This window comes from Callithrix jacchus, chromosome 11 (assembly GCF_049354715.1).
Source record: "Callithrix jacchus isolate 240 chromosome 11, calJac240_pri, whole genome shotgun sequence".
In the NCBI taxonomy this organism is placed as follows: domain Eukaryota; kingdom Metazoa; phylum Chordata; class Mammalia; order Primates; family Cebidae; genus Callithrix; species Callithrix jacchus.
Genome location: NC_133512.1, coordinates 120,388,867 through 120,414,159, shown reverse-complemented (window position 1 = coordinate 120,414,159; position 25,293 = coordinate 120,388,867). Strand labels below are relative to the sequence as shown.

Genomic DNA, 25,293 nt, shown 5'->3' with positions numbered 1-25,293 from the left:
CCAATAATTCTACGACATTTTGAAGTCTTCAAAGTATTTTCACATAAAATAATCTTTTGATCTTTAAAAATGTTCTATAAACTCAGAACTCCTATATAATAGGAACTTTCCATTCACATATGAGAAAAGATTTCAGTGCAGTAGCATGCTAGTTGGAGTCAGCCTCAATCCTGGAACACTGACATCTGAATAAGTCCATAGCAGGCAGTAGACCTACAAGTAGGCTTTGCTCTACTGCTGGTAGAACATGCCATCATTGGCCAACTCGTTTTATAAAGTTTTAATCAGAAGGGAAACAGTATTCTAGGAAAACATATTTTACTTGTCTTTCTTCTAGAATGTACCAGGGGTGTCCATTATTTGTCAGCTGAACTAAAGCTCAGCCCAGTGTCTTCTGAATTTGTCTACTCGTAACTCATTCACTTATGCAAAATTGTGGCATTTAAGGAATTAGTAAAAACTAATTAATTCAAATGATATCTATTTAATATTCTGTTAATCAATGTTACAGAAATGGTTACTAAGTAAATTTTGAAATGTTATATCTCCTTCAAAAGGTCTCTAAATTCCTTAAAATGAGATCAGATAAATGTTAAGGAAATACTACAGAATAAACCAGGATATTTGGTAAAAAGAAAACTTGCTTATCCCATATGAAAAAAATTTGTGGTTAGAACAAATGATTTTTTTTTACTTTTTTCAGTAAGTTATAAATTAAACACACGTCTATTCACTAGTAAATTGAATGGTCAAGTAGCACTGTTAAATGACAGTTTTCTCTGAGGACCATCTTTTTATAAACATTAATACAGTTAATCGTCCTAATGTCCAGCTGGCATCAGGTTATTTCCTTAGAGTACTGACTGATAATAGTTACAGGATGAAATTCATGTTCCAAGTAGAAATCCGAACTCCAAAATTTTCTTTTTAAATAGGGCTTCTATGATTTCTGTTCTTAATCCCTCCGTTTTTCATGAAAACTCCAAGACTTCCTCTTTTTGCCTTGTTGCAATCCATTCTCTACCCCTGGCATGCCCTATCTTCATGTCCTTTGTCTAGAACATTCTAGATCCATCTAGTTTAAATGTGATCTTTTTCTTGAGGCTTTCTCTTTTTTCCTAAAATCTTTTATCTGGATTCTTGCCTACTTAAGAATCATCATGAGCTCCACCTTCTCCTGGTCTCCATATCTAATCAGTCATCAACTTCTGCTTGATTTCCATTTGTCAGTGTTCCTGAAACCATGCACATTGGCATCAGACATATATATATACTTCTGAATTTTAGCTAGGTCTTCACTAGCTGAATGAACTTTAATAAGCAACTTTTTGTTAACCATAGTTTCCTTTTCTATAAAATGGTCATTCTAAGAGTACCTAATTCACAGGATTATAGTAAAGATCAAACAAGTTAATAAACATGTAATTCAACTTAGATGGAAAATTCAAGTGAAAGCTAACATTTCTCAAAGTAGGTTTAAGGAACATTAGTCCAATAGATATTCTTCAAATAAAAAGGAATTCATACTTAAAATAATTTATTAAAATGTATACCCAATACCCATTTCTCTGTCAGTCATAAAGTACATTAGCATATTAAAGTCTCCAAGAAGTCCTGAAAAAAAATGAAAACAATTATCCTAACATTCCCTGAATGTATTTGACCAAGAAGCCTTTTTATGCATGTATAGTAGCTATTTAAAAGCCTGCAAACCAGTGTTCTGAGGAAGGCTTTGAGAAAATGCTGACTTGGACAAGAACCACAGCTATCATCTTGAAAGTTATTTCAGCCTTAGGTTTTCAAGTTTTAGAAAAAACTTTTAAAAACATTGTGAAAGAGACCATCTACTAATGCTCAGAGTCATCACAAATTCTCAGAAAATGAATAAAATTCTGCCCTGTGGGATGATATGCCCAAAAGGGTAGCAGAATGGTATTAACTTTCCAAGGCCAATTACGTCTTAACAATCTCTTAAAGGATATGAGAAAGTTCTATTTTTCATGGAATGCCCAGTAATTGCTTATCCAGCTAGTAGCAGATGCAAAACTGCATCTCAAGAGGAAAGTTTAACATTCAAATATGTGAAGACCTGATAAAGAGCGAGAAGAACTCTCAGGAGTCTCAGGAAATGAATCAGCTCATGCCTGTGATGAAGGCAGGATTGAGACGTGATCACTATACCTGAGGTTTAATACATCTACCTTCAAACTTAAAACTGCTTATTGCATACAAATAAAAGGGCAATACAGGTACACCTCACTTTACTGTGCTTTGCTGATAGCATGTTTTTTACAAGCTGAAGGCCGAGCAAGTCTCTCAGCACCATTTTTCAAACAGCATATGCCCACTTCACATCTCTGTGTCACATTTTGGTCATTTTTATAATATTTCAAGCATTTTCATTATTATTATATCTCTTTTGGTCATCTGTGGTCAGTGATGTATGGTGTTACTATTGTAATTGTTTTGGAGTGTAACAGATTTACACCTATATAAGTCAACACAGATAACTGATAAATGAGTGTTCTGACTGTTGAATGAACCTCCTGTTCTCTCCTCTGTATACCTCTCTTTGGGCCTTCATATTTCCTGAGAGGCAACAATATTTAAATTAGGCCAACTACCAACACCGCAATGGCCTCTAATTGTTTAAGTGAAAGAAACAGTTAGACATCTAACTTTAAATCAGAAGCTAGAAATGACACTGTTAGTGAGGAAGGCATATAAAAAGCTGAGGCAGATAACAAAATTAGGCCTCTTTCACCAAATGGTTAACCCAGTTGTAAATGCAAAGTAAAAGTTACTGAAGAAAATAAAAAGTTCTACTCCAGGAAACACATAAATAATAAGCAATTTTGAAAAGCCTTACTTCTGATATGGAGAAAGTTTTAGTAGTCTGGGTAGAAGATGAAACCATCCACAACATTCCCTCAAACCAAAGCATAATCCAAAGCAAGGCCCTAAGTCTTTTAAGTCTGTGAAAGCTGACAGAGGTGAGAAAGCTCCATAAGAAAAGCTTGAAGGTAGCAGAGGTTTGTTCATGAGATTCAGGGAACAAAGCAATCTCTATAAAAGTGCAAGGTGATGCAGCCAGTACTGATATGGAAGCTAAAGCAAGTTATCCAGGCAATCTAGATAAGACAATAAATGAAGGTGGCTACAGAAATCAATAGATTTTAAATGTAGAACAGCCTTCTATTGGAAGAAGGGGCCATCTAAGACTTCCATTACTAGAGAGAAGCCAATGTCTGGCTTCAAAGCTTCAAAAGACAGTCTTACTCTCTTATTAGGGCCTAATGAATCAGGTGACTTCAGATTGAATCCAGCGTTCATTGAACATTCTGAAAAACCTAGGGCCCTTAAGAATTATGCTAAATTTAGTCTGCCTGTGTTCCATAAATGGAGTTTTGTTTACAGCATGGTTTACTGAATATTTTAAGCCTATCATTGGGGTGCACTTCTCAGAAAAAAAGATTTCCTTTAAAATATTACTGGTGTTTGGCAATACACTTCATCACCCCAAAGCTCTAAGGGAGATATATAAGGAGATTAATGTTGTTTCCATGCCTGCTTATACAACATCAAATCTGTAGCCTCTGTATCAAGGAGTAATTTTGAATTTCAAGTCTTGTTACTTAAGAAATGCATTTCTTGCCAGGCGCAATGGCTCATGCCTGTAGTCCAAGCACTTTGGGAGGCCAAGGTGGGCGGTTGACCTGAGGTCAGGAGTTTGAGACCAGCCTGGCCAACATGGTGAAACCTCATCCCTACTAAAAATACAAAAATTAGCCAGGGTGGTGGTTCGTGTCTGTAGTCCCAGCTACTAGGAAGGCTGAGGCAGGAGAATATCTTGAACCCGGAAGGCAGAGGTTACAGTAAGCCAAGATTGTGCCGTTGCAATCCCAGCATGGGCGACAGGAGCAAAACTCCATCTCACAAGAAAAGAAAAAGAAAAAAAAAAGAAAAGAAATACACTTCTTAATGCTATAGCTGCCATAATGATTCCACTGATTGATCTGTAGAAAGTACATTGAAAACTTCCTGGAAAGGATTAATCATTCTAGATGCCATTAAGAACATTCAAGATTCATGCAAAGAGTTCAAAATAAAAATATGAACAAGAGTTTGGAAGAAGTTGATTCCAACTCTCATGGATGACTTTGAGGTATTTAAGTCTTCAGTGAAGGAAGTAACTGTAGATGTGCTAGAAATACCAGAAGAACTAGATTGTAATCGGAGCCTAAAGACATGGCTGAATAACTACAATCTCACAATAAAACTTGAACAAACGAGGAATACTTCCTATGAATGAGCAAAGAAAGTGGTTTCTTGAGACAGATTCTACTACTAGTGAGGATTTGGTGAACCTTGTTGCAATGAAAACAAAGGATTTAGAATGTCACACAAACTTAGTTGATAAAGCGGCAACGGAGTATGAGATTGATTGCAATTTCAAAATAAGTTCTACAGTAGGTAAAATGTTACCAAACAGTATCATATACTAGAGATCAATCTTTCATGAAAGAGTCAATTTACATGGCAAACTCAATGTTGTCTTATTTTTTAAAATTGCCACAGCCTCCCCAACCTTCAGCAACTGCCATCTAATTATTAGCAGCCATCAACACAGAGGCAAGACCCTCTACCAACAAAAGATTATGACTCACTGAAGACTCAGATGATCATTAGCACTTTTTAACAATTATTAACAATTATTATTTTAAAACTAAGATATGTATTTTTTTTTAGATATATTGCCATTGCATACTTAACAGACTGCAGTATACTGCAAAGATAACTTCCTTTTGTTTTTTGAGACAGAGTCACACCATCATCCTGGAGTGCAGTAGTGCAATCTTGGCTCACTGTAACCTCCGCCTCCTGGGTTCAAGCGATTCTCCTGCCTTAGCCTCCTGAGTAGCTGGAATTATAGGCACATGCCATCATGCCCAACTAATTTTTGTATTTTTAGTGGAGGCAGGGTTTCACCCTGTTGGCCAGGCTAGTCTTGAACAACTGACCTTAAGTAATCCACCCACCTCTACCTCCCAAAGTGCTGGGATTACAGGCCTGAGCTACTGTGTCCGGCCAAGATAACTTTTATGTGCACTGGAAAACCAACACATTTTTGTGGCTCACTTTAATGTGAATGTCTGATATGAACCTGTAGTATCTCTGAGGTATGCTTATAAATATTTCTTGACTGATTGTCTCAATATTACAAGCTGAATGTAACCAAATTTTAGATGGCACAGTGGAAATTCCAAAATCATTTAATTTTCTTTTCATGGGAAGAGAAATAAGACTAGCTTACATTTATAGCTCATTTGTGGCCTGCTCTTCTATAAACCATTAAAAACTCCTAACTTTACAAACATAGAACTTAGCTCTTCTTTCGTCTTCATCAAAAAGCACTTTTCAAACAATTAGCATCTCCCAAATCACATTAGTCATTTCCACTTAGCCTTGCTTGAATTTAGTCTACCTAAAAGAACAAATTTACCTTCCCTGTACCAGAGCCCTATTTTTAAAAGCATCTTTTAAAACATGCTGCTGTGAGAGCAAAAGAAAAACTAATATGTCACTTTTAATAATTTTTACATGTTTATTAAAATAATGGTAAGCAAAATAAGCGGTTATTGTATCTCTCATGTTAGTTTTAGTTTCTGTAGGCAATAACACTAATCTTTCTTTAAAATAAATAACCCAATTGAAAATAAAATATGTTTGTTATTAATCACATAGGAAGATCTTTGAACTCTTCAACTCGGTGGTCAGTGTAGCATTACTTTTATTTACACAAATGATTGAGACCATAAACTTATCAGAGTACCTTTTAACTATAAACTCAATAAATAGATAAGCAGGAAAATACACTCTAACCTAATTTTCAATATCTGAAATATATGATTAGTGAATATATTGGGAAGAAATTTTGGTAAATAACTCTAGCAAATTCCTAATTCTATAAATATCAAAAATAAGGCACTACACATTAAGCAAAAAGCACAAACCCATCTGAGGATTGGTGAGAGTTAAAAACACATCTCCTAACTTCTAATTTTGCATTTTGTATCATCATAAACTTCATTAGATCTGTCCATGAAATTTATTTGTGCCTTAAACAACATGAAATCACACCCCTGTCACATATTTTATGGATACCATTTATAAAAATCAGCCAATTCTTCAAACAGTAACATTAGAAACAGGATAATTAGTTGCCTAAGTTAAAAAAATTGAAACACAGTCACTAAGTTTAAAGTATGTGCTTAGTAGGGGATTTATATTGAATACGACAACTGCAGTGTCCTCTGATTCCCTTCAGAAAAATATCACAAAAATGTTAGCTCATTAGTCTCAAGGATCATGTAATGGCTTAATCTAGAAGTCATATCTGATTTTTGAATCTAATGAAATGACCTGAATATAAAAAAGCATATGTACCAATGGCTCTCATAGCTAGAAAAGCAGCCACATGAGAATATGCACAGTCAAATCTAGAAAATATGCACAGGCAAATCTAGAAAATATGCACAGGCAAATCTAGAAAAGTGTTAGAATAACTTAAGAAAGACAGAGCAGGGACAACTTTAATAAATTTTTGGACACTCAGCAGAAGAGTTTGGTTCTAGTGCCACAGATAGTGCAATATTGATAGAAAGATGGAAAGGTGTTTTGATTTTCATTTCTCTGATGATTACCTGTTGATGAGGATGTAAATTATTTCAACCACTGTGAAAAGCAGTTTGTAGATTTCTCAAAGAACTAAGAGTTGAACTACCAATTGACCCATCAATCTCATTACTGGATATATGCCCAAAGGAAAATAAATCATTCTGCCAAAAAGACACATGCACTCATTTGCTTATCACAGTGCTATTCACAAAAGCAAAGACATAACATCAAGCCAGGTGCCCATCAGTGGTGAACTGGATAAAGAAAATGTGCATAGAATTTATGGGGGGAAATGGCAGATGGGAAACAGGACTAAATTGCAGCTCCCACTTGGACAGGCAGAACAGCGTGTGGAAATACATCAAGAACTTTTGTTCAAAGAACTACTGCAGGAACATACCAGGAAAGACAAGATAATTCACAGACCCTTTGAAGGAAGCAGATTGTTCCTGTAGGACCCAGGAGGCATCCCAAATACTATGCGTGCCCAAAGTGTGAAAGTGGGAAAGGGGGATTGTCTGTCCCTGAACACATACCCTCACTGGGGAACCCGAAGGTCCAGATTTATGGGAGAAGGATTTGACCCTACCTGGAACTGAGATAATTTAGAGAGCTGAGTGAAATATAAAATTAGAGGAAGCAGTGGGAAGAGATATGTGGCTCCCTTGGTCCCAGAAAAGCCATTTCTGACTTTGTCTCACAGGAGTCCTTGGGGAGGGTTGCCAGAGGAACTGGGGAAAGACCCCAGAGAGAAAAAAACCTCAAGCTGAACTTTGTAACAATTCCAACCAAATGTGCAAAGTTTCTTGGACTCATCTCAAGGGGAGGGAGTGAATCCAGAGTGCAGATACAGGCAGGAGAAGAGACATGAGATCTGAAAGCCCTGCTTGCTTTCTCAGCTGGGAGGCTGGCATCCTGAGGCAAACTCTTATCCCTGCTTGCCCATTGCCTGAAAACAAACTCATTGCTATTGTGGGGAGGCACAGTGGGAGTAAGAAGGGCCTTTTGGGTTGTATGGGAGCTGGGTGAGGCCTCTAACTGCCGACTGCCCCTCACTTCCCTGGCAACCTGCATGACATGGCAGAGGCAGCCATATCCCTCCTGGGAACATAACTCCATTGACCTGGGACCCACAACCCATCCTCCACAGCAGTTGCAGCAAGCCCTGCCTGAGGAGAATCTGAGCACAGACATGTCTAACCCTGCCCCAACTTGATAGTCTTTCTCTACCCACCTTGTAGCTGAAGACAAAGGCCATATTCTCTTGGGAGTTCTAGGGCTCCACCTACTACCTATCTTCCCTATACTACCACAGCTCATGCTCTCTTGAAAGTGCCACTTCCTGGCAGGGGGCTAACCAGCACAAAACTAGTAAAATAAACAATAATACAACTATGAACACAGAATATGTTTCACCCCCCACTGCCACCTCCACGGAGCAGGTGCTTCTATCCATGGCTGAGAAGAAAATGGTTCACATCACAGGACTAGGAGTCTGTGCAAACACCGCTCAGTGGAAGCCTGGACCCTAGCAGCCCTGCCAGGTGATTACATCCAGAAGAGAAATAACAATCATTACAGTTTGGCTCTCAGGAAGCCACATGCTTAGGAAAAGGGAGAGACTACTGCATCAAGGGAGCACCCCATGGGACAAAACGATTCGAACAGTGGCACTTGAGCCCCAGATCTTCCCTCTGACATAGCCTACACAAATAAAAGGGAACCAGAAAATCACTTGGTAATATGACCAAACAAGGTTGTTTAGCACCCTAGCTCAAAATATCACACTAGTTCACTGGTAATGGATTCAAACCATGAAGAAATTCCTGATATGCCAGAGAAAGAATTCAGAAGGTCAATTATTAAGCTAATTAAGGAGGCAGCAGAGAAAGGTAAAGTCCAATTTAATGAAATTAAAAAATGATATAAGATATAAGGGTAAAATCTTCAGTAAAATAGATAGCATAAGTAAAAATTTCACAACTTCTGGAAATCATGGACACACTTACAGATATGCAAAATGCACTGGCAAGTCTCAGCAATAGAATTGAACAAGCAGAAGAAAGAACTGCAGAGAACAAAGACAAGGTTTTTGAAATAACCCAATATAACAAAGAAAAAAGAATTAAAAAAAAAAAGAATAAACCCTCCAAGAAGTTTGGGATTATGTTAAATGACCAAACTTAAGAATAATTGGTATTCTTGAAGAAGAAGAGAAATCTAAAAGTTTGGAAAACACATTTGGGGGAATAGTCGAGGAAAACTTCCCTGGTCTTGCTAGCAATCTAGACATTAAATACAAGAAGCTCAAAGAATGCCTGGGAAATTCATCACTAAAAGATCATCACCTATGCACACTGTCATCAGATTACCTGAAGTTAAGATGAAGGAAAGAATCTTAAAAGCTGTGAGGCAAAAGTACCAGGTAACCTATAATGGAAAACCTATCAGATCAACAGCAGACTTCTCAGCAGAAACCCTACACACTAGAAGAGATTGGGGCCCTATTTTCAGCCTCCTTATACAAAACAATTATCAGCCAAGAATTTTGTATCTACTGAAACTAAGGTCCATAAAAGAAGGGCAGATACCATATTTTTCAGGCAAACAAATGCTGAGAGAATACACTACTACCCAGCCAACACTACCAAGCCAGCACTAAATCTTGAAAGTAATCTTTGAAATGCATCAAAACAGAACCTCCTTAAAAAAGAAATCTCACAGGACCTATAAAATAACAAAACAATAAATTTTAAAAAACAAGGAATTTAGTCAACAAATAGTACAATTAATAGTTCCTTACATGTCAATAGTAACATTGAATTTAAATGGCTTAAATGCTCCACTTAAAAGATATACAATGGCAGAATGGATAGGAATTCATCAACTAAGTATCTGATGCCTTCAAGAGACTTCCTGACACACAAGGATTCACATAAACTTAAGGTAAAGGGGTGGTAAAAGATATTTCATGTAAATGGAACTGAAAGAGAACAGGAGTAGTAATTCCTATATTAGACAAAACAAACTTTAACACAACAGCAGTTAAAAAAGAAAAAGAGGGACATTATACAATGATAGGAGGCCTTGTCCAACAGAAAAGTATCCCAATCATAAGTATATATGCACCTAACACTGGAGCTCCCAAATTTGGAAAATAATTACTACTAGACCCAAGAAATGAGATGGAAGCAACACAATAATATGGGGGACTTCAGTACTCCACTGATAGCATTAGACAGGTCATCAAGGCAGAAAGTCAACAAAAAAAAACAATGGATTTAAACCATACCCTAGGACAAATGGACTTAACAGATATTTACAGAACATTCAAAGATAAATTTAAAATTTTCTTCAGACAAACAAAAATGAACATACAACATACCCAAACCCGTAGGACACAACAAAAACAGTTTCAAGAAGAAAGTTCATAGCAATAAATGCCTGCATCAAAAAAAGTACCGTCTCAAGTAAATAACCTAACTTTGTACCTTAAGGAACTAGAAAAACAAGAACAAACTAAGCTCAAAGTTATTAGAAGGAAGGAAAAAAAAGATTATCATAGAAATAAATAAAATAGAAATTAGAAACTCAATAGAAAACATCGACAAAACTAAAGGTTGTTTTCTGGAAAAGATTAACAAATTTAGCAAAACTCAGAGACACAAATAAAATCATAAATGAAAAAGGAGACATTACAACTGATACATCAGAAATACAAAAGTTCATGAGACTACAATAAGCAATTACGTGCAAACAAATAGAAAAACCCAGAAGAAATGGATAAATTCCTTGATGTATACAACTTGTCAAGACTAAACTATTAGTAGAAAATCTTAGCAGACCAATAATGAATAAATACATAAACAGACCAATAATGAGCAAGGAGATTGAATCAATAATAAAAAGTCTCCCATCAAAGAAAAGCCCAGAACCTGATGGCTGCACTGCTGAATTCTATCAAATACTTAAATAAAAACTCATACTGATTATTTAACTCAAAAAATTGAAGAGGGAATACTTCCAAAGTCATTTTACAAGATCAGCATCACCCTGATACCAAAGCCAGATAAACACACTACAAAAAAAGAAACCTCAAGCCAATATCCCTGATGAACATAGATATAAAACATCTTCAACAAAATATGAGCAAACAGAATTCAAAGGCACATGAAAAAGATCATTTACCATCATCAAATGGGATTCATTTTAGGAACACAAAGATGGTTCAACATATGTAAATTAATAAATGTGATATATCACATGAACTGAAAAGCTATGATCATTTCAATAGATGCATATAAATTGACAACATGAAACATACGTTAACAAATTAGATATAAAAGGCATGTACATCAACATAATAAAGTCCATATGTGACAAACCCATAGGTAACATCATGATGCTCACGAGGGAAAAGGTGGAAGCATTTTCTCTAAGATCTAGAATAAGAAGAGTGCCCACTCTTGCCACTTCTATTCAGTACATACTGGAGGTCATAGTCAGACAAATTAGGCAAGAGAAAGAAAGACAATGCATCCAAATTAGAAAAGAAGAAGTTAAATTGTCCCTGTTTGTAGATAACATGCTGTTATGTATAGCAAACTCTAAAAAAACTATTAGAATTAATATCCAAATTCAGTAATGTTACATTACATAAAATCAACATATAAAAATCAGCAAACAATCTGAAAGAATGTCCAGAAAGCAATCCAATCCCTTTTACATAGCTTCAAAAAATAAAACATTTTTGAAAAATTTAACCAAGGACTTAGGAAATCTATACATTGAAAATTATGAAATACTGATAAATTGAGAGGATTCAAAAATAAATGAAGACATACTATGTTCACAGATTTAAAAAGTTGATATTGTTAAAATGTCCATATTACACAAAGCAATCTACACATTCAATAAAATTCCTATCAAAATGCAAGACCTGTTCTTCACAGAACTAGATAAAGCAATTTTAAAATTTGTGTGAAACTACAACAAACTTTGAATGGCCAATACAATCTGAAGTGAAAAGAACAAAGCTGCAGACATCATGTTACCTAACTTTAAAATATACAACAAAGCTATAGTAACTACAACAGCATAGTACTGGCATGAAAACAAATATACCAATGAAACAGGATAGAGAGCCCTGTAATAAACCCATACATTTGCAGCAAACTGATTTTCAACAAAGGTACCAAGAAAATATAATGGGAAAATGACAGTCTTGTCAATAAATCGTTCTGGGAAAACTGAATATCCATATGCAGCAGAATAAATTTAGGTCCTTTTTTACATCATATGAAAATTAAAACGGATTAAATACTTAAATATAAGACCCAAAACTATGAAACTACTCTAAGAAAACATGGGAGAAAATCTCCATGACATGGGTCTAAGCAATGACTTTTTAGAGGTGACCTCAAAAGCATGGACAACAAAAGCAAAAATAATTAAAGAGATTATATGAAACTAAAAATCTTCGGCACAGTAAGGGAAACAATCAACAAGAGTGAAGAGACCACCTAACAGAAAGGGAGAAAATATTTGTAAACTATACATCTGATAAAAGGTTATATCCAAAATAAATGATACTCAAACAGCTCATTAGCAAGAAAATAAATAACCTGAATAAAAATTGGGCAAAAAACCTGAATAGATGCTTTTCTTAAAAAGACATACAAATAGCCAATAGATATATGAAAATGCCCAACATCTCTAATCATTAGGAAAATGCAAATTAAAACCACAATGTGGTATCACCTCACACGATAGAATAGCTATTACCAAAAAATAGCAAGTACTAATGAGGATATGGAAAAAAGAATTTTACAAGCTGTTGGTGAGAATGTAAATTAGTGCAGCTGTTATGAAAAATAATATGAAGATTCCTCAAAAAATTAAAAATAGAACTACCATATGATCTGACCATCTCCCTACCATGTATATATCCAGAAGTGAAATCAGTATGTTAAAGATATATCTGTACTACCATGTTCATTGCCACATTATTTATGATAGCCAAGATACAGAATCAACCTAAATGTCCATCAGTGGATGAATGAATAAGGAAAATATGATGTATATACATAATGGAATACTGTTTATCCATAAAAGAATGAAATATTGTTATCTGTGAAAATATGGATGAAGCTAGAGGACACTATGTTGAGTAAAATAAACCAGGCAAAGAAAGATAAATACTATATTGTCTCACTCATGTATGGAATCTAGAAAGAAGTAGAGAGTAGAATGGTGATTAACAAGGGCTTGGGTGGTTGGAGGATGGCAGAATTCATGAGATATTGGGCAAAATTTCAGTTAGATAGGAGGAATATGTTCAAGAGATCTATTGTACAGCATGGTGACTATAGATAATAATATATTGTATTCACGAAAAATGCTAGGACAATGGATATAAAGTGTTTTTATCACAAAAATCATAACTATGTAGGGTAATGCATATGTTAATTAGCTAGATTTAAGCATTCCTCAATGTATATATTTCAAAACGTCATTTTGTACATGGCAAATACATATAATTTTATCTGTCTATTAAAAAATGACAGTTCAGTTCTAAGACAAGACATCACTCTGCCCTGCTGTTTTCTAAATACTTCAACAAACATTCACGGCAGGTTTCTTCATAACTATTTTATAGTTGTCCTTGAAAGGGTGGGTGGTTAAACAAACTTTGGTACATTCATCATTGGAGTACCACTCAACAATAAAAAACAATGCAGCAACTTGGATGAAATTTTTTAAAAATATGCTCAGTAAAAAAAGCTGAATCAAAACGCATACATACTGTGTGAGTTTACAAAGCATTGACATAAATTTTATATTATTTTATTTTAGGTTCAGGGATACATGTGCAGGTTGGTCTGTGGATTTTTGTTCATCTGGTTTTTGCTTTTCTTGCCCAGAGGCAAACAGAGGGTCTTGCTCTGTTTCCCAGGTTGGAGTGCAGTGGGTGGCATGATCTTGGCTCATTGCAACCTACCTCTCCCCGGTAGCTGGGACTACAGGCACACACCACTACCCCAGATAATTTTGGTATTTTTATTTTTTTGGAGAAATGGGATTTTGCCATGTTGCCCAGGCTGGTCTCAAACTCCTGCGATCAAGCAATCAGCCTGCATGGGCCTCCCAAAGTGATTATAGGTGTGAACCACTGTGACCAGCTCAGGTTTGTCATCTAGGTAAAGGGTATGTTACAGAGGTTTGGTGTACAGATTATTTTGACACCAAGGTAATAAGCATAGTACCTAATAGGGTATCCATGTTGCTGCGAAGGACATAATCTCCTTTTATATGGCTATGTAGTATTCCATGATGTATATGTACATTTTCCTTCTACAGTCTACTGTTTATGGGCATTTAGGATGATTTCGAGTCTTTCCTATTGTGAACAGTGCCACGATTAACATGCACATGCATGTGTCTTTATAATAGAATGATTTATATACTGGCTGGTTGCAGTGGCTCACGTCTGTATTCCCAACACTTTGGGAAGCCGAGGCAGCCAGATCACTTCAGCTTATGAGTTTGAGAACAGCCTGGACAATATGGCAAAACCATGTCTTTACTAAAAATACAAAAATTAATTGGGTATGGTGGCACAGGCTACTTGGGAGGCTGAGCCACAAGAATCGCTTGAACCCAGGAGGCAGAGGTCGCAGTGAACTGAGATAGCACCACTGCTCTCCAGACTGGGCAACAGGGCAAGACTCTGTCTCAAAAGATAGAAATCCCCCAAAACAAAAACTAAACAAATAAAAAACCTATTTCTATTCCTTTGGGTATATACCCCAGTAATGGGATTGCTGGAATGAATGATAATTCTGTTTAAGTTCTTTGAGAAATCTCCAAACTGATTTCCACAATGGCTGAACTACTTTACATTCCCACTAGCAGTGTATAAACATTCCCTTTTTCTTCACAACCTTACTAGCATCTGTAATTTTTTGACTTTTTAAATAGCCATTCTGACTATTGTGAGATGGCATCTGATTTGCATCTCACACTGTATAAGGAAAATGTGATTTTGATTTGCATTTATCTAACGATTAGTAAAGTTGAGCATTTTTTCATGTACTTGCTGGCTACATGTAGGTCTTCTTTTGAAAAATGTCTTTTCATATCCTTTGCCTAGATATTGATGGTGTTGTATAACATTCTAGAAATGACAAAATTATGTAAATAGAGAACATATTAGTTGTTATCAGGCACTGGGGAGAGAGGCAAATGGAAGAATCAGTATGGCTATAAAAAGACAACGTAAGTCATCTGTGGTAGCACATACACAGACATAAATGGTTAACAAAGTAGCAAGCTAAATACATAACATAAGCACATGTACTCACACACAGGAATACAAGTAAAACTAGGGTTGTAGGTTATATAAATATCAATATCCTAGTTGTGATACTGTAATTTTGCAAAATGTTATCATTGGAAGAAACTATGTAAAAGGGACATGCAATCTCACTTATTTCCTAAAACTACAAATGAATCTGCAATTATCTCATAATAATGTCAATGAAACTGATTTTATAACAAATGAAAGCAATCAAAATACCAGTAAAATTTAGTACATGTCTTTGTCCTTGTTGAATATTTTACCATTTAATTATGAATCTAAAGAGAGAACATTATTCTACATCTCAAACCTAAGTTTATACATAATTGCATATTTCTTCAACTTCAGTTGAAAATATGGCATCCATAATTATATTGACATGGATGGTATGGGGAGTTCAGGAGGCTCTTAGCTTTTGACTCTCCTCCTTAATTAATTATTGAAAGCTTTGAGAAAAGATGTCATGAGAAATTTTTGATTCAGTCAGTAAACATTAATTATTCTTTTTTTTATCCTGATCTTATAAATTACTGGACTATCTACAGTGGGAGGCTGCATATTTTAATTCATATACAATACTTTTCAGTTCTTAATTGTAATCCTCTTGTATGTTTTAGATTTCATATAACACTGATGAAACCCACTGAGCTTTTAAAAGTCCTCTAGGATACAAGATTCACATGTATTTTAGTAAATCTGCAATAATAGAATGACTTTTTACCAGTTATTCCTCTATTCCAGAGCTTCATTTTATGTTTATAACCTTATTTTAACCTTACTTATCCTACCTGTTATGTTAAAATTGTACTTATTTTACTCCTCCCAAGGTTAAAATAAGGATTAGAATACTATTTATTTTCATTTTTATTACTTTATTATCCCTATAAAAGTCTAGAGTCACTAGCTTCTTTTGTCCATCTTTGGTGCTGGTATAAAAACACATATCTTATGTCTTTAAGTAGCATCACTTTCTTTGACTTTCCTTTTCTAATTACCCTCTATCTTTGGAATTTTAAATTTTTATGGATACATAATAGTTGTACATATCTGTGGGGTACATATGACATTTTGATACATGCATACAACGTATAATGATAAAATCAAGGGATTTAGGATCTCCTTCACTGCAAACATTTATCATTTCTTTGTGTTGGGAACATTCCGAATCTTTTCTTTCAGCTATTTTGAAATATGCAATAAACCACTGTTAACTATCATCATCCTATTGTGCTGTTGAACACCTAAATTCCTTCCTTCTATCTGACTATATTTTTGTACCCACTACCCACCCTTCTTAATTCCCCTCTCCCTACTTTTCTCTGCCTCTGCTAACCACCATTCTATTCACAAATATCATATGTTCTCAGTCATATGTGAAGTCTTTTGTTTCTTTTCTATTTCTGTTATTTTCAGTTGTTATTTAAATAACTAATTAAGCTCTTGTGGCTTTTTCCCTATTTTTTTCATAATGATAGGTTTTCAATGCCCTATTTCTCCCTAACAATTAGCCACCATGAAAACTAGTAGATTATCCTAGAAACTTGCCTCCAACTGGATCTAGATAACTGAATTCGGTTTCTCAAATCCTAATCAGATTAAATCAGATTTGCTATGGCATCATTTTGTATATTCTTAAAATTGTAACAAGATTATTTCACCTACTCTGCTGAACAACCTAGACAAATCTATTTATTATTGGGAAAATGTAAGTTGAGTATGAACTAAAATACACTGACTCTATCCCTACTTCCTAATGTGCTCACTTATTTATTTGTCCTACTGTGACAAATGTGTCTTAGTAAGGCCTTTCAATATATTATGAATCAAGCCTGGAACATAGTCGATAAAAGATCAAGAGAGAATCTAGCAGGTAATTAAGTAAAATCTTTTTTAAAAAAATCTTAATTACGGCCTTGACTTAGCTCAAGGAACTACCTCTTCTCCAGCCAATCTGCACTTTGCTGCCAAAGTCATTCTCCTGAAGCTTAAATGTGAGCATCTCTCTATTGAAAAACTCACTATAGTTCAAAAATATCTTAAAATGTTGTCATAGTATTTAAGGTCTTATAGAATTAGTTATTTTTCTTCATTCCCTACAATGTTCTCTGATCAGATTGTCTTCTGTTCTAGGAGCTCAGAATCATACTCAGTCCCATAAAGAAACTGAGCCTTTTTCTATCTCTCTATTAAAATCTAGACAACAGTCCTCATCTGTATTATTGTAACTACAACTTGCATTATGAAGTTCTTGTTTAAGCAGAACAGATCTGCCCATTCAATGGCAAATGCTCCTCAAAGGCAGTTATCAGAAGTCACTTAGAACCTCTAAGGCCATCTGCAGTATGTGAAGGTCTGCAAATAGCATGGGCAAGAATAAAAGCCAGTGGTAACAGTAGCAGTGTGCCTCACAGAACTTTATCTTTGTCCAATACATGCAGTCCTCTTGCTCCTGTGTATCAATTTAGACTTTTCCTGAGCTTCTATCTGGCCTGATTGCAAGGATCTTTTAACAAGATTCTCCATTCTGGAGTTTGTCCTTGATTACCTTGACAATGGCTCCTAGCTCTACCCTTACTACAGTGTGCTCCTCAGTTATACCTTATCTCAGTATCATAGGGTCAGCTCACGTTTCTGGTCTTGTAAAGATAACAGTGTTTAAAATTTTTGGTGAATTAATTCATTCATGAACGTTTAGTAAGTCCCCTGTTATACTAATCATTAAAGATATAAAACCAAGTAGAACCGGTTCCTTGCCTCCAATTATGTTGCTGCTCTGAGAATGGAAAGTAAGGGTCAGGCTGCACCTGTCAGGACATCTAATTACTAGGGTCTTCCTGTCCTATTTATACTGAAACGTTTTAAACCAGATATACCAACACATTGTCTAGTCCCCCAGCCTGTAGACAAATAGAGAATATATTTCCTTGTGAATGCTGATCATACTTTGCTAATAAAGACTGTGTGTTTAAAGCTGAAAAGAATAAAGGAACACAGCTGGATGCATTAGTATGAGCTCATGAAAGAGGCATACCCTTGGATGCTGAACCTGCATAGTCCTGTGACTTCATGGATGACACAATGAACTGAATCTGAGACACTTCTAAACCATCTCAGCATGAACCACAGCAAACTGGAGGCGCTCTTTTACAAACGGAATACATGAATGGATGAATGGTGGATGGATGAATGGATGCTTTTTCAATGGTCTATATATTCTTCCAAATATTTCCGACCATTAAAAGAATTTAAGGTCTAGTTTGAATTTCATCTATGTCAAGAAACTATCTAGTGTCCCTAGTCTAAGGTGACTACTGATTCCTTGAATTCACATTCAAACCATTGAATTCAAATAGTTTATTATTTAATCTGTACCTGTATAAATTATACATTTACTGTAGTTATGAGTATATGGTTGCTTTTAATGGATAAGAAATCCATTGATATCTGGAAATACAGTTGACGCTTGGAAAACATGGGTTTGGACTGTATAGGTCTACTACTACATTGGCTTTTTTCAACCAAACACCGACAGAACATATAGTATTGGCAGATGTGAAACCTGCATATAAGAAGGCCTGCTTTTTCATATACATGGCTTCTGCAGGGCTGACTGGAGGAAATTAGCATGCATGGATTTTGATATATGTGTTGGTCCTGAAACCAAATCCCCATATCTACAGAGATGACTGTATATCTTATACCTATACCCCCCATAGATTATCATCCTGCCCAGCAGGGAACAGTCACTGAATAAATAATGTGTGCATGAGTGCACTTCCTAATGGATAATTGGATCATTCATCTATGTTCAGTCAATCTGTAGAAAAGATCAACATATTATTTGTGACATATTAAATAAATACTTATTGAGTACTTGCTCTGGGCTTGGCAAGAATGTAGTTAAAATTTAATCACTGTAACATTTGCTCCATGTGTGAGTAATATGACCTTACCCAATCATTTTGTTATCTTATATGTTTTTATCTCATAAATAGAGACATAAGTAATGACCCTAAAATGACTTTTGGAAAACAATAAATCAGCATCTAATAAACAAATACACAGCTTTAAAAATAATCATCTTGTTGCAAGGAAAAAAACAGAACAAAGTATTTTTATAACAAAGCACAAAGTTAAGAACTAGAGTAGCATTTAAAGTTCTAATAGAATATAGAGAAAGGGCTCAGGGAATTGACTCACATTTATGCTATGTAGGAAAATGTTTCACATATTTTCACATAATGCTTATTTCATAGGCTGAACATGTATATACGTGTGTTATGTCTGTGTATATCTGTATGTATTTGTGTATATGCACTAACAATCATAGGAAAGAGCATTTTCACATGTAGGCAACTTTGCAAACAGAGAAATAGAGGCAAGGAAAAAATGCATGTTTCCTAACAGCCAAAGGAAACAAAGGTCAAGTCTTTTCTCACTGTTTCAGTTCTATGTAGCCCATTGTTACTTCATGACCATTTTAATATTTTTCATTATATAAAAGCTGTTCCTCTATGAAATTAATGATTTTTGCATTTAAAAAACTGTTGCTGTTTATATAGAATAAAAAAAATCCCTGAGACAAATGGGGAGACTCAGGAATTCTCCCTTTTTTATTCCAAGCAAGCCGAGGAAACCCCAGTGTACATACATATAGCATGTATGTATTTAGCTGATCATCTATAGGAAAATACATACATTCAATTAAAATAAATACTATACTATAGCTATGTGGTAAAGATTAATTTAGTGGAGGAAAATTCTATCAGAAAGTTTGGTCAAGCTGTAGTTTTTAAAAGAGCCTACTTTTTAAAACATCGAAAGAAATACTTTGGGCTTATTGTGTAGATGGACAAGATATCATGGTGCATATACCTCTCTTTACAGCTACTCCCTGCTCAAAACATGCGAATAGAGACAGAAAGAAGACTGCAAATACAGCTTCAATTTGACTTCATGCTGAAATATCCATTATAGGTCCTCTATGGTAGGCTGGTTGTACTGGCAAAACAAAAAAGGTTATTATTATCATATTCATTCAATACTTAATATGTGACAGTCCATGTTCTAGGATTTTTGTCTATACAATTTCCTTGATGATTTCCTCAAAAGAAACCTGTAGATAAAGAACATGAGTCTAAGTAACATGCCCAAGGTGACACGGCTTATGAATGAAAGGTCAGAATTCAAATATCATTTTTTTGACTTTGAGATATTGCTCTTGACTACCTTATTACAATGCATTTACTATTCATAATAATATCTATTATCCCACTTAGATGAGAATACTGAGGCTCAAAACTCAGTGCCCTGTTAAAAATATTTCTTCTATGGAATCATCCACTGAAAATTAAATCAGGTTTAAAATTAAATCAGGTTCTCCTCAAATCACCTTTCCAGGCCGGGCATGGTGGGTCACCCCTGTAATCCCAGCACTTTGGGAGGCTGAGATAGGTGGATCACCTGAAGTCAGGAGTTTAAAACTAGCTTGATTAACATGGAGAAACTCTATCTCTACTAAAAATACAAAATTAGTCGAACGTGGTGGCACCCGCCTGTAATCCTAGCTACTTGGGAGGCTGAGGCAGGAGAATCACTTGAACCCGGGAGGCGGAGGTTGTTGTAAGCCAAAATAGCACCATTGCTCTCCAGCCTGGGCGACGAAAGTGAAGCTCTGTCTCAAAAAAGAAAAAAAAAGAATCACCTTTCCAAATTACACTTTGCCACTAATAAGTGTAATTGGGATTCAACTTATTTCCTTGATTATAAAAAGAGATGATACATTGAAACCAATCAAAACAAATGTTTCATACTATAGGTAATAAAGAAAAAGTAGTTCTGGTTGGAAAAGCATTAAACAAAAAGCCCTGAGTTATTTTTGGCCCATACAGTATCCCCAACACACCTTCTCCCTGTGGACACAGAGCAGCATATGGCTGTTCTTTTCAGAGTTCAGACTCTTCGTTTACTCTGAACCTCTAGGTTACAATATGTTTTGTAATCACTAATAAGGACCACCTGCCTCTTGAGAGATTCTGCCTAACAAAATAGAGAGACCCGTTGTTCAAACTCACTCTCAGGTAGACAATACACCCCTCATGTGTGGGCTGAGATTACTGAGTAGAAAAATTAAACAAATTATGCTAATTGATTGTAATTGCTAAATTAAGAACATATGTTAGTTTCATAAAAAGAAAAAAGAAACAATAATATTTGGAAAATAAAGACAATGCTTTTGAGGAAATGAAAACCCTGATGTATTTTCCAGGAAAAAGACAAAGAATAATCTACTTATTTAAACAATTCATTCAATCCACTAAGATATACTCAAGGCAAATTTACTGCACTCAAATATGGCTAACCATACACCCTCTTTGTACAAATTTATACTATGGTTGAATTCAGCCAGAAAAACTGGCTCTTTGAAAACAAGCAGAGTTGAATCCAGTAACTGACTGATAAATGCTTACCATTGAGAATGTGAAAGCTATCATAAATCTGGTTTAATAGAACAAGAAGAGATAGAGTATACGGAGAAGAGTAAATCCTCCTCTCAGTATCCTCCTTTGTCCACAGTGACAACTCCCACCAGAGGTCTGGACAGATTAGGAACCTCTCTTTAGGCTGCCATTGCAAAACCATACATATACCTTCATCAGTGCACCTGTTTCATTGTGCTAGAATGGTGGGTCCAAGTGTTTGTCTCCCCTTCTAATCTGTGAGTGCTCTGAGAGCAGGGTTCACATATTCACTCTAGTCTCAACACCTGTCACAAAGTATGAGCACAGACTGAATTTATCAAATCCATTCAAAAAATAATGCGTAGGTGATGATACCTATCCACATGGTACCATAGGAAAATAAATTTATCTTATATAAAGTTTACTTTTTGAGTGTAGAGGAATTTTCCAAGTATTAAGGCCAATATCAAAGACAAGCAGAAAGGACTGGCTGTGGGGACAAACAGTCAGCATTTTAAATAGAGATTCTCTCTGAACTTTCTCACACAAACTCAAGTGCTTCTTCTAATGGGAACTTCACTTTACCCGGTACACTCAGGTCTCCCACTGACCAGGTAGAATATTGAGATACTGGATTAATCATAAGTAACATTTATAGATCTCAGATGTACCAAACACTGGACAAAGTGCTTTATTGTATTATTTCATTTAATGCTTATTACAACCACATTAGGTGGGTCCTACTGTTTTCACTTTAGACATGATAAAACTGAGGCAAATAATTTGTTTAGTGCTTTGCCTAAGATCTAAGCAGAACATTAGTAAGTCGGTAGCTTGCCCCTCACTCTACTACTTCACCTTCAAGCAGGTGACCAATTCAGCTCCTAAGGAGAAAAATCATTTGGTTTGTCCTGATAATCCTCAGAATTCAATTCTTAATTTATAACCTCTCCCCACAGTCCAATTTATTGTTTTTTCTTCTAAGAGCTGCATTTCCCATTTCAGTAAAACCAGCAATGCTTTCTAGTTATAAATGATCATAATCATGCATGAGAAATAATTCTCACAAATTGTTTTGATACATTTTATGAACGATAACACAGTCATAAACATAAAACTTTCATGCACTGTTAACTGTACATAAAAGAGCAGCTTGAGATTCAATTGGAAGTTTTATGACTACATTATGTGTATATGGAGAGATGTGCATATATGTGTCTTTGTGTGTAAAATTATGCCAAGTGTCGTGGTATTGTATGTTAGTGTATATATTTCTCAAACATTGAATTTTGTTGCATAAATCCCCAATCATCAGAATATATTAATAATAGGCAGTCTGACATTAATAAAAGTCAGATAAAAAGTAGCTTTCCTATCTTGGCCCTTGTCAAATCATTATGTCTTATTTCATTTCCCATAGGTCCTCTTTCAAAAGGGCATCTGTCAAAAAGCTACTGATTATCAATAACCTGTGGCATTATCAAAGTTATGTTTCAATAAATGTCAATTTGGATCACAGAACAATGGATAAGATTTCATGAAGCACCCACGAGTAGTAAATTATTGATAGGTGGTCTTACGTATCACTACAATAGTTGTAAACATAAGCTGCCTGTGCATTACTAAGTGCATAGCTGGCATATTATCAGGAAGAAAATAAATCATCAAGTTTGTATAGTTTGTAATTTCTCATCGTCTACTTTTTGAAAACTTGGGTGACTGGTGCTGCATAGTCATATAACTTTGTGGGACATATTTGGACATACAAAACAAAAAATTGATTAAAACTATCAAATTGATGTCTTCTGAGTAGGTTAAAACACACTCTCACAGTATTATGGTAACTCTGGGAATCAAGAGGAGGAAATGGCTTTTGTTAGAAGAAAGAGTGAATTGCACATTAAAACAATAGAACAGAAAAAGAATACTTTCCTAGTTTATTTGAAGCATTTTTAAAGCAGCTTACTGTCTACAGAACATCGCTGTTCTGATAGTAATTTCCTGGTCACCAAATTTCTGTGACTATTCCTTCGTTTCCATGGAAGAAATGTTGTATGAATGAACTTCCATGCTCAGCTGAGACTACGGAATGTGCACCATACTTCTCTATACATAAAAAAAAGCCACTGTGTACTAATTGGGGACAAGAGTTGCTGAAATGTGAAAAACTTTTTTATCTGGTGGTAAATAGATGCTGCTCTCCCTGCCCTCCCTACCCAGCATCCACAGCCATGTGCCCTGATTTTCTGGACCTCCTTTATCCATCAAGTTCACAATTGGTTTCCTGCTCCAGAGCCCCTTAGCAATCCTGACTGATGATGGTACCTAGCAGCTCTCTCCAAATCCCCCAAAGACCCCTGCCCTAAGAGAGCTCCTCTGAGGGAATGCCCACCAGCCTGGCACACCTGATGAAGTTCCTCCTCCCTCCTGCCATCCCCATGTGCTATCCCCACTGGGTTCCTGCCAGATTACAGCAGAAAGAAACAGAGCCCTGGGCGAAGGCATGGCACCTGGCAGGTAAATATTCTGGTGCTTCTGGGCACCAACCCTAGCCCTTAGGAGCCTGCTTCCAGCTGGGCTCTTCAAGTCGCCCTCACATGGCCACTTGTAGAAACTGCAAAATTAATGGACCTTGGACGTGAAAAGTGCCTGCAATAGGCAACAACAGCAGGTAGCTCTAAAGGCTGTTAAATAATCTGAACATCACTCTTCGATACATCAACCTTCCCTGGCATTGCAATTGAAAGAGGCAATATAAACACAGAGAATGATTCACTTCCATCAATCAGATGTAGCCAGAAGGTCTCACCTTGTGATATGGCAAAGGTGATGTGCTCTTTTTTTAAGCCCAAATTATAAATGAGGGTATATTCAGTCAATTCTACCCTACCTCCAACACACAGACCTACAAAAATGTACAAAGATGACCATAAATTACTCTTTCAGAAAAGGGCAAAATTTCTCTAAGTGTACAGTCAATTGCAGGAAAAAAAATCAGTTCATTAAATTCCTACAGATATCAGGAGATTTCTCTACAGAGGCTTGAGAATGTCCATAACATTTTAAAGTTGAAGGGAGAATCAAGTCATACATTTTTTTAAAGTTTATTTATGGGGACATCATTTCTAGCAAAAGTTATATACTTAAAAATAAAGCATCCCTCCTGCAGAGCTATATACATTAATATACGTTTTATAACAATACTTGCTTTTAGATGAAGCTGATTGGTCCAGTGGCCGATGACTTTGTACTCTGTGCTTTTGTTGGTTATTTGATACTGGAAGATATCGTAACGTCCAGGAGCATCTCCGTTTTCATTAAAAGTGACGGGTGTGCCAGCACTGCCTGTAAAGATTTAGAAAACAATGTTAATAAAGTTTTAGTAAGAGAGTCCACTGGGCTTATTTTTCTCTTAGAAGAAATGGTAGATAAAAGTATATCGTGTAAGTGATACAAAGATTGCAATCCATACAAGCTCATTCTTGATAGCATAATATCTTTTACATGAAAAAAAGCCCCTGACTTACATACATGAATAAGATGTGCTTTATTGTACACATTAGAAAGTAAATGATGAGTAGCCAAGTTAAGCAATGTACATAACAGCTAAATAAATAAAAGTTGATAGGCTGAATCTTCAATACCGGCTACATAGAATGGTAGTTAATAGAGAAAAATGTAAATGTTGTGAAGCATGACAGCTATTTCACAATACAAAGTACAAACAGCAATTTGAAATATGGCAGGAGAATGATCCGGCCAGAATTGTGGGAGTTTTCCTTTTTCCAAAGTCTC

The 25,293-nt window shown here is 35.7% G+C and overlaps 1 protein-coding gene and 1 long non-coding RNA gene across 17 annotated transcripts in view; one reads left to right on the top strand and one right to left on the bottom strand.

Moving 5' to 3' along the window:
* The window catches only part of GRM8 (glutamate metabotropic receptor 8), an 811,767-nt gene that overhangs the window by 155,988 nt on the left and 630,486 nt on the right, over positions 1 to 25,293 (bottom strand). For all 15 annotated transcript variants that reach the window (XM_078342126.1, XM_078342134.1, XM_054237733.2 and 12 more), the window contains one exon: positions 24,707 to 24,843. In XM_078342126.1, coding sequence (XP_078198252.1) covers positions 24,707 to 24,843 — 137 coding nt within the window. The remainder of the gene's footprint in view (positions 1 to 24,706; positions 24,844 to 25,293) is intronic.
* The window catches only part of LOC118143799 (uncharacterized), a 66,666-nt gene that overhangs the window by 28,061 nt on the left and 13,312 nt on the right, over positions 1 to 25,293 (top strand). Inside the window, exon 3 of one of the 2 annotated variants that reach the window (XR_013523785.1) lies at positions 19,925 to 20,214. The exons of the other annotated variant lie outside the window; for it this stretch is intronic. This is a non-coding gene — a long non-coding RNA (uncharacterized LOC118143799). Of the gene's footprint in view, positions 1 to 19,924; positions 20,215 to 25,293 lie in introns of those variants that run through there. 2 annotated transcript variants of the gene reach the window in all.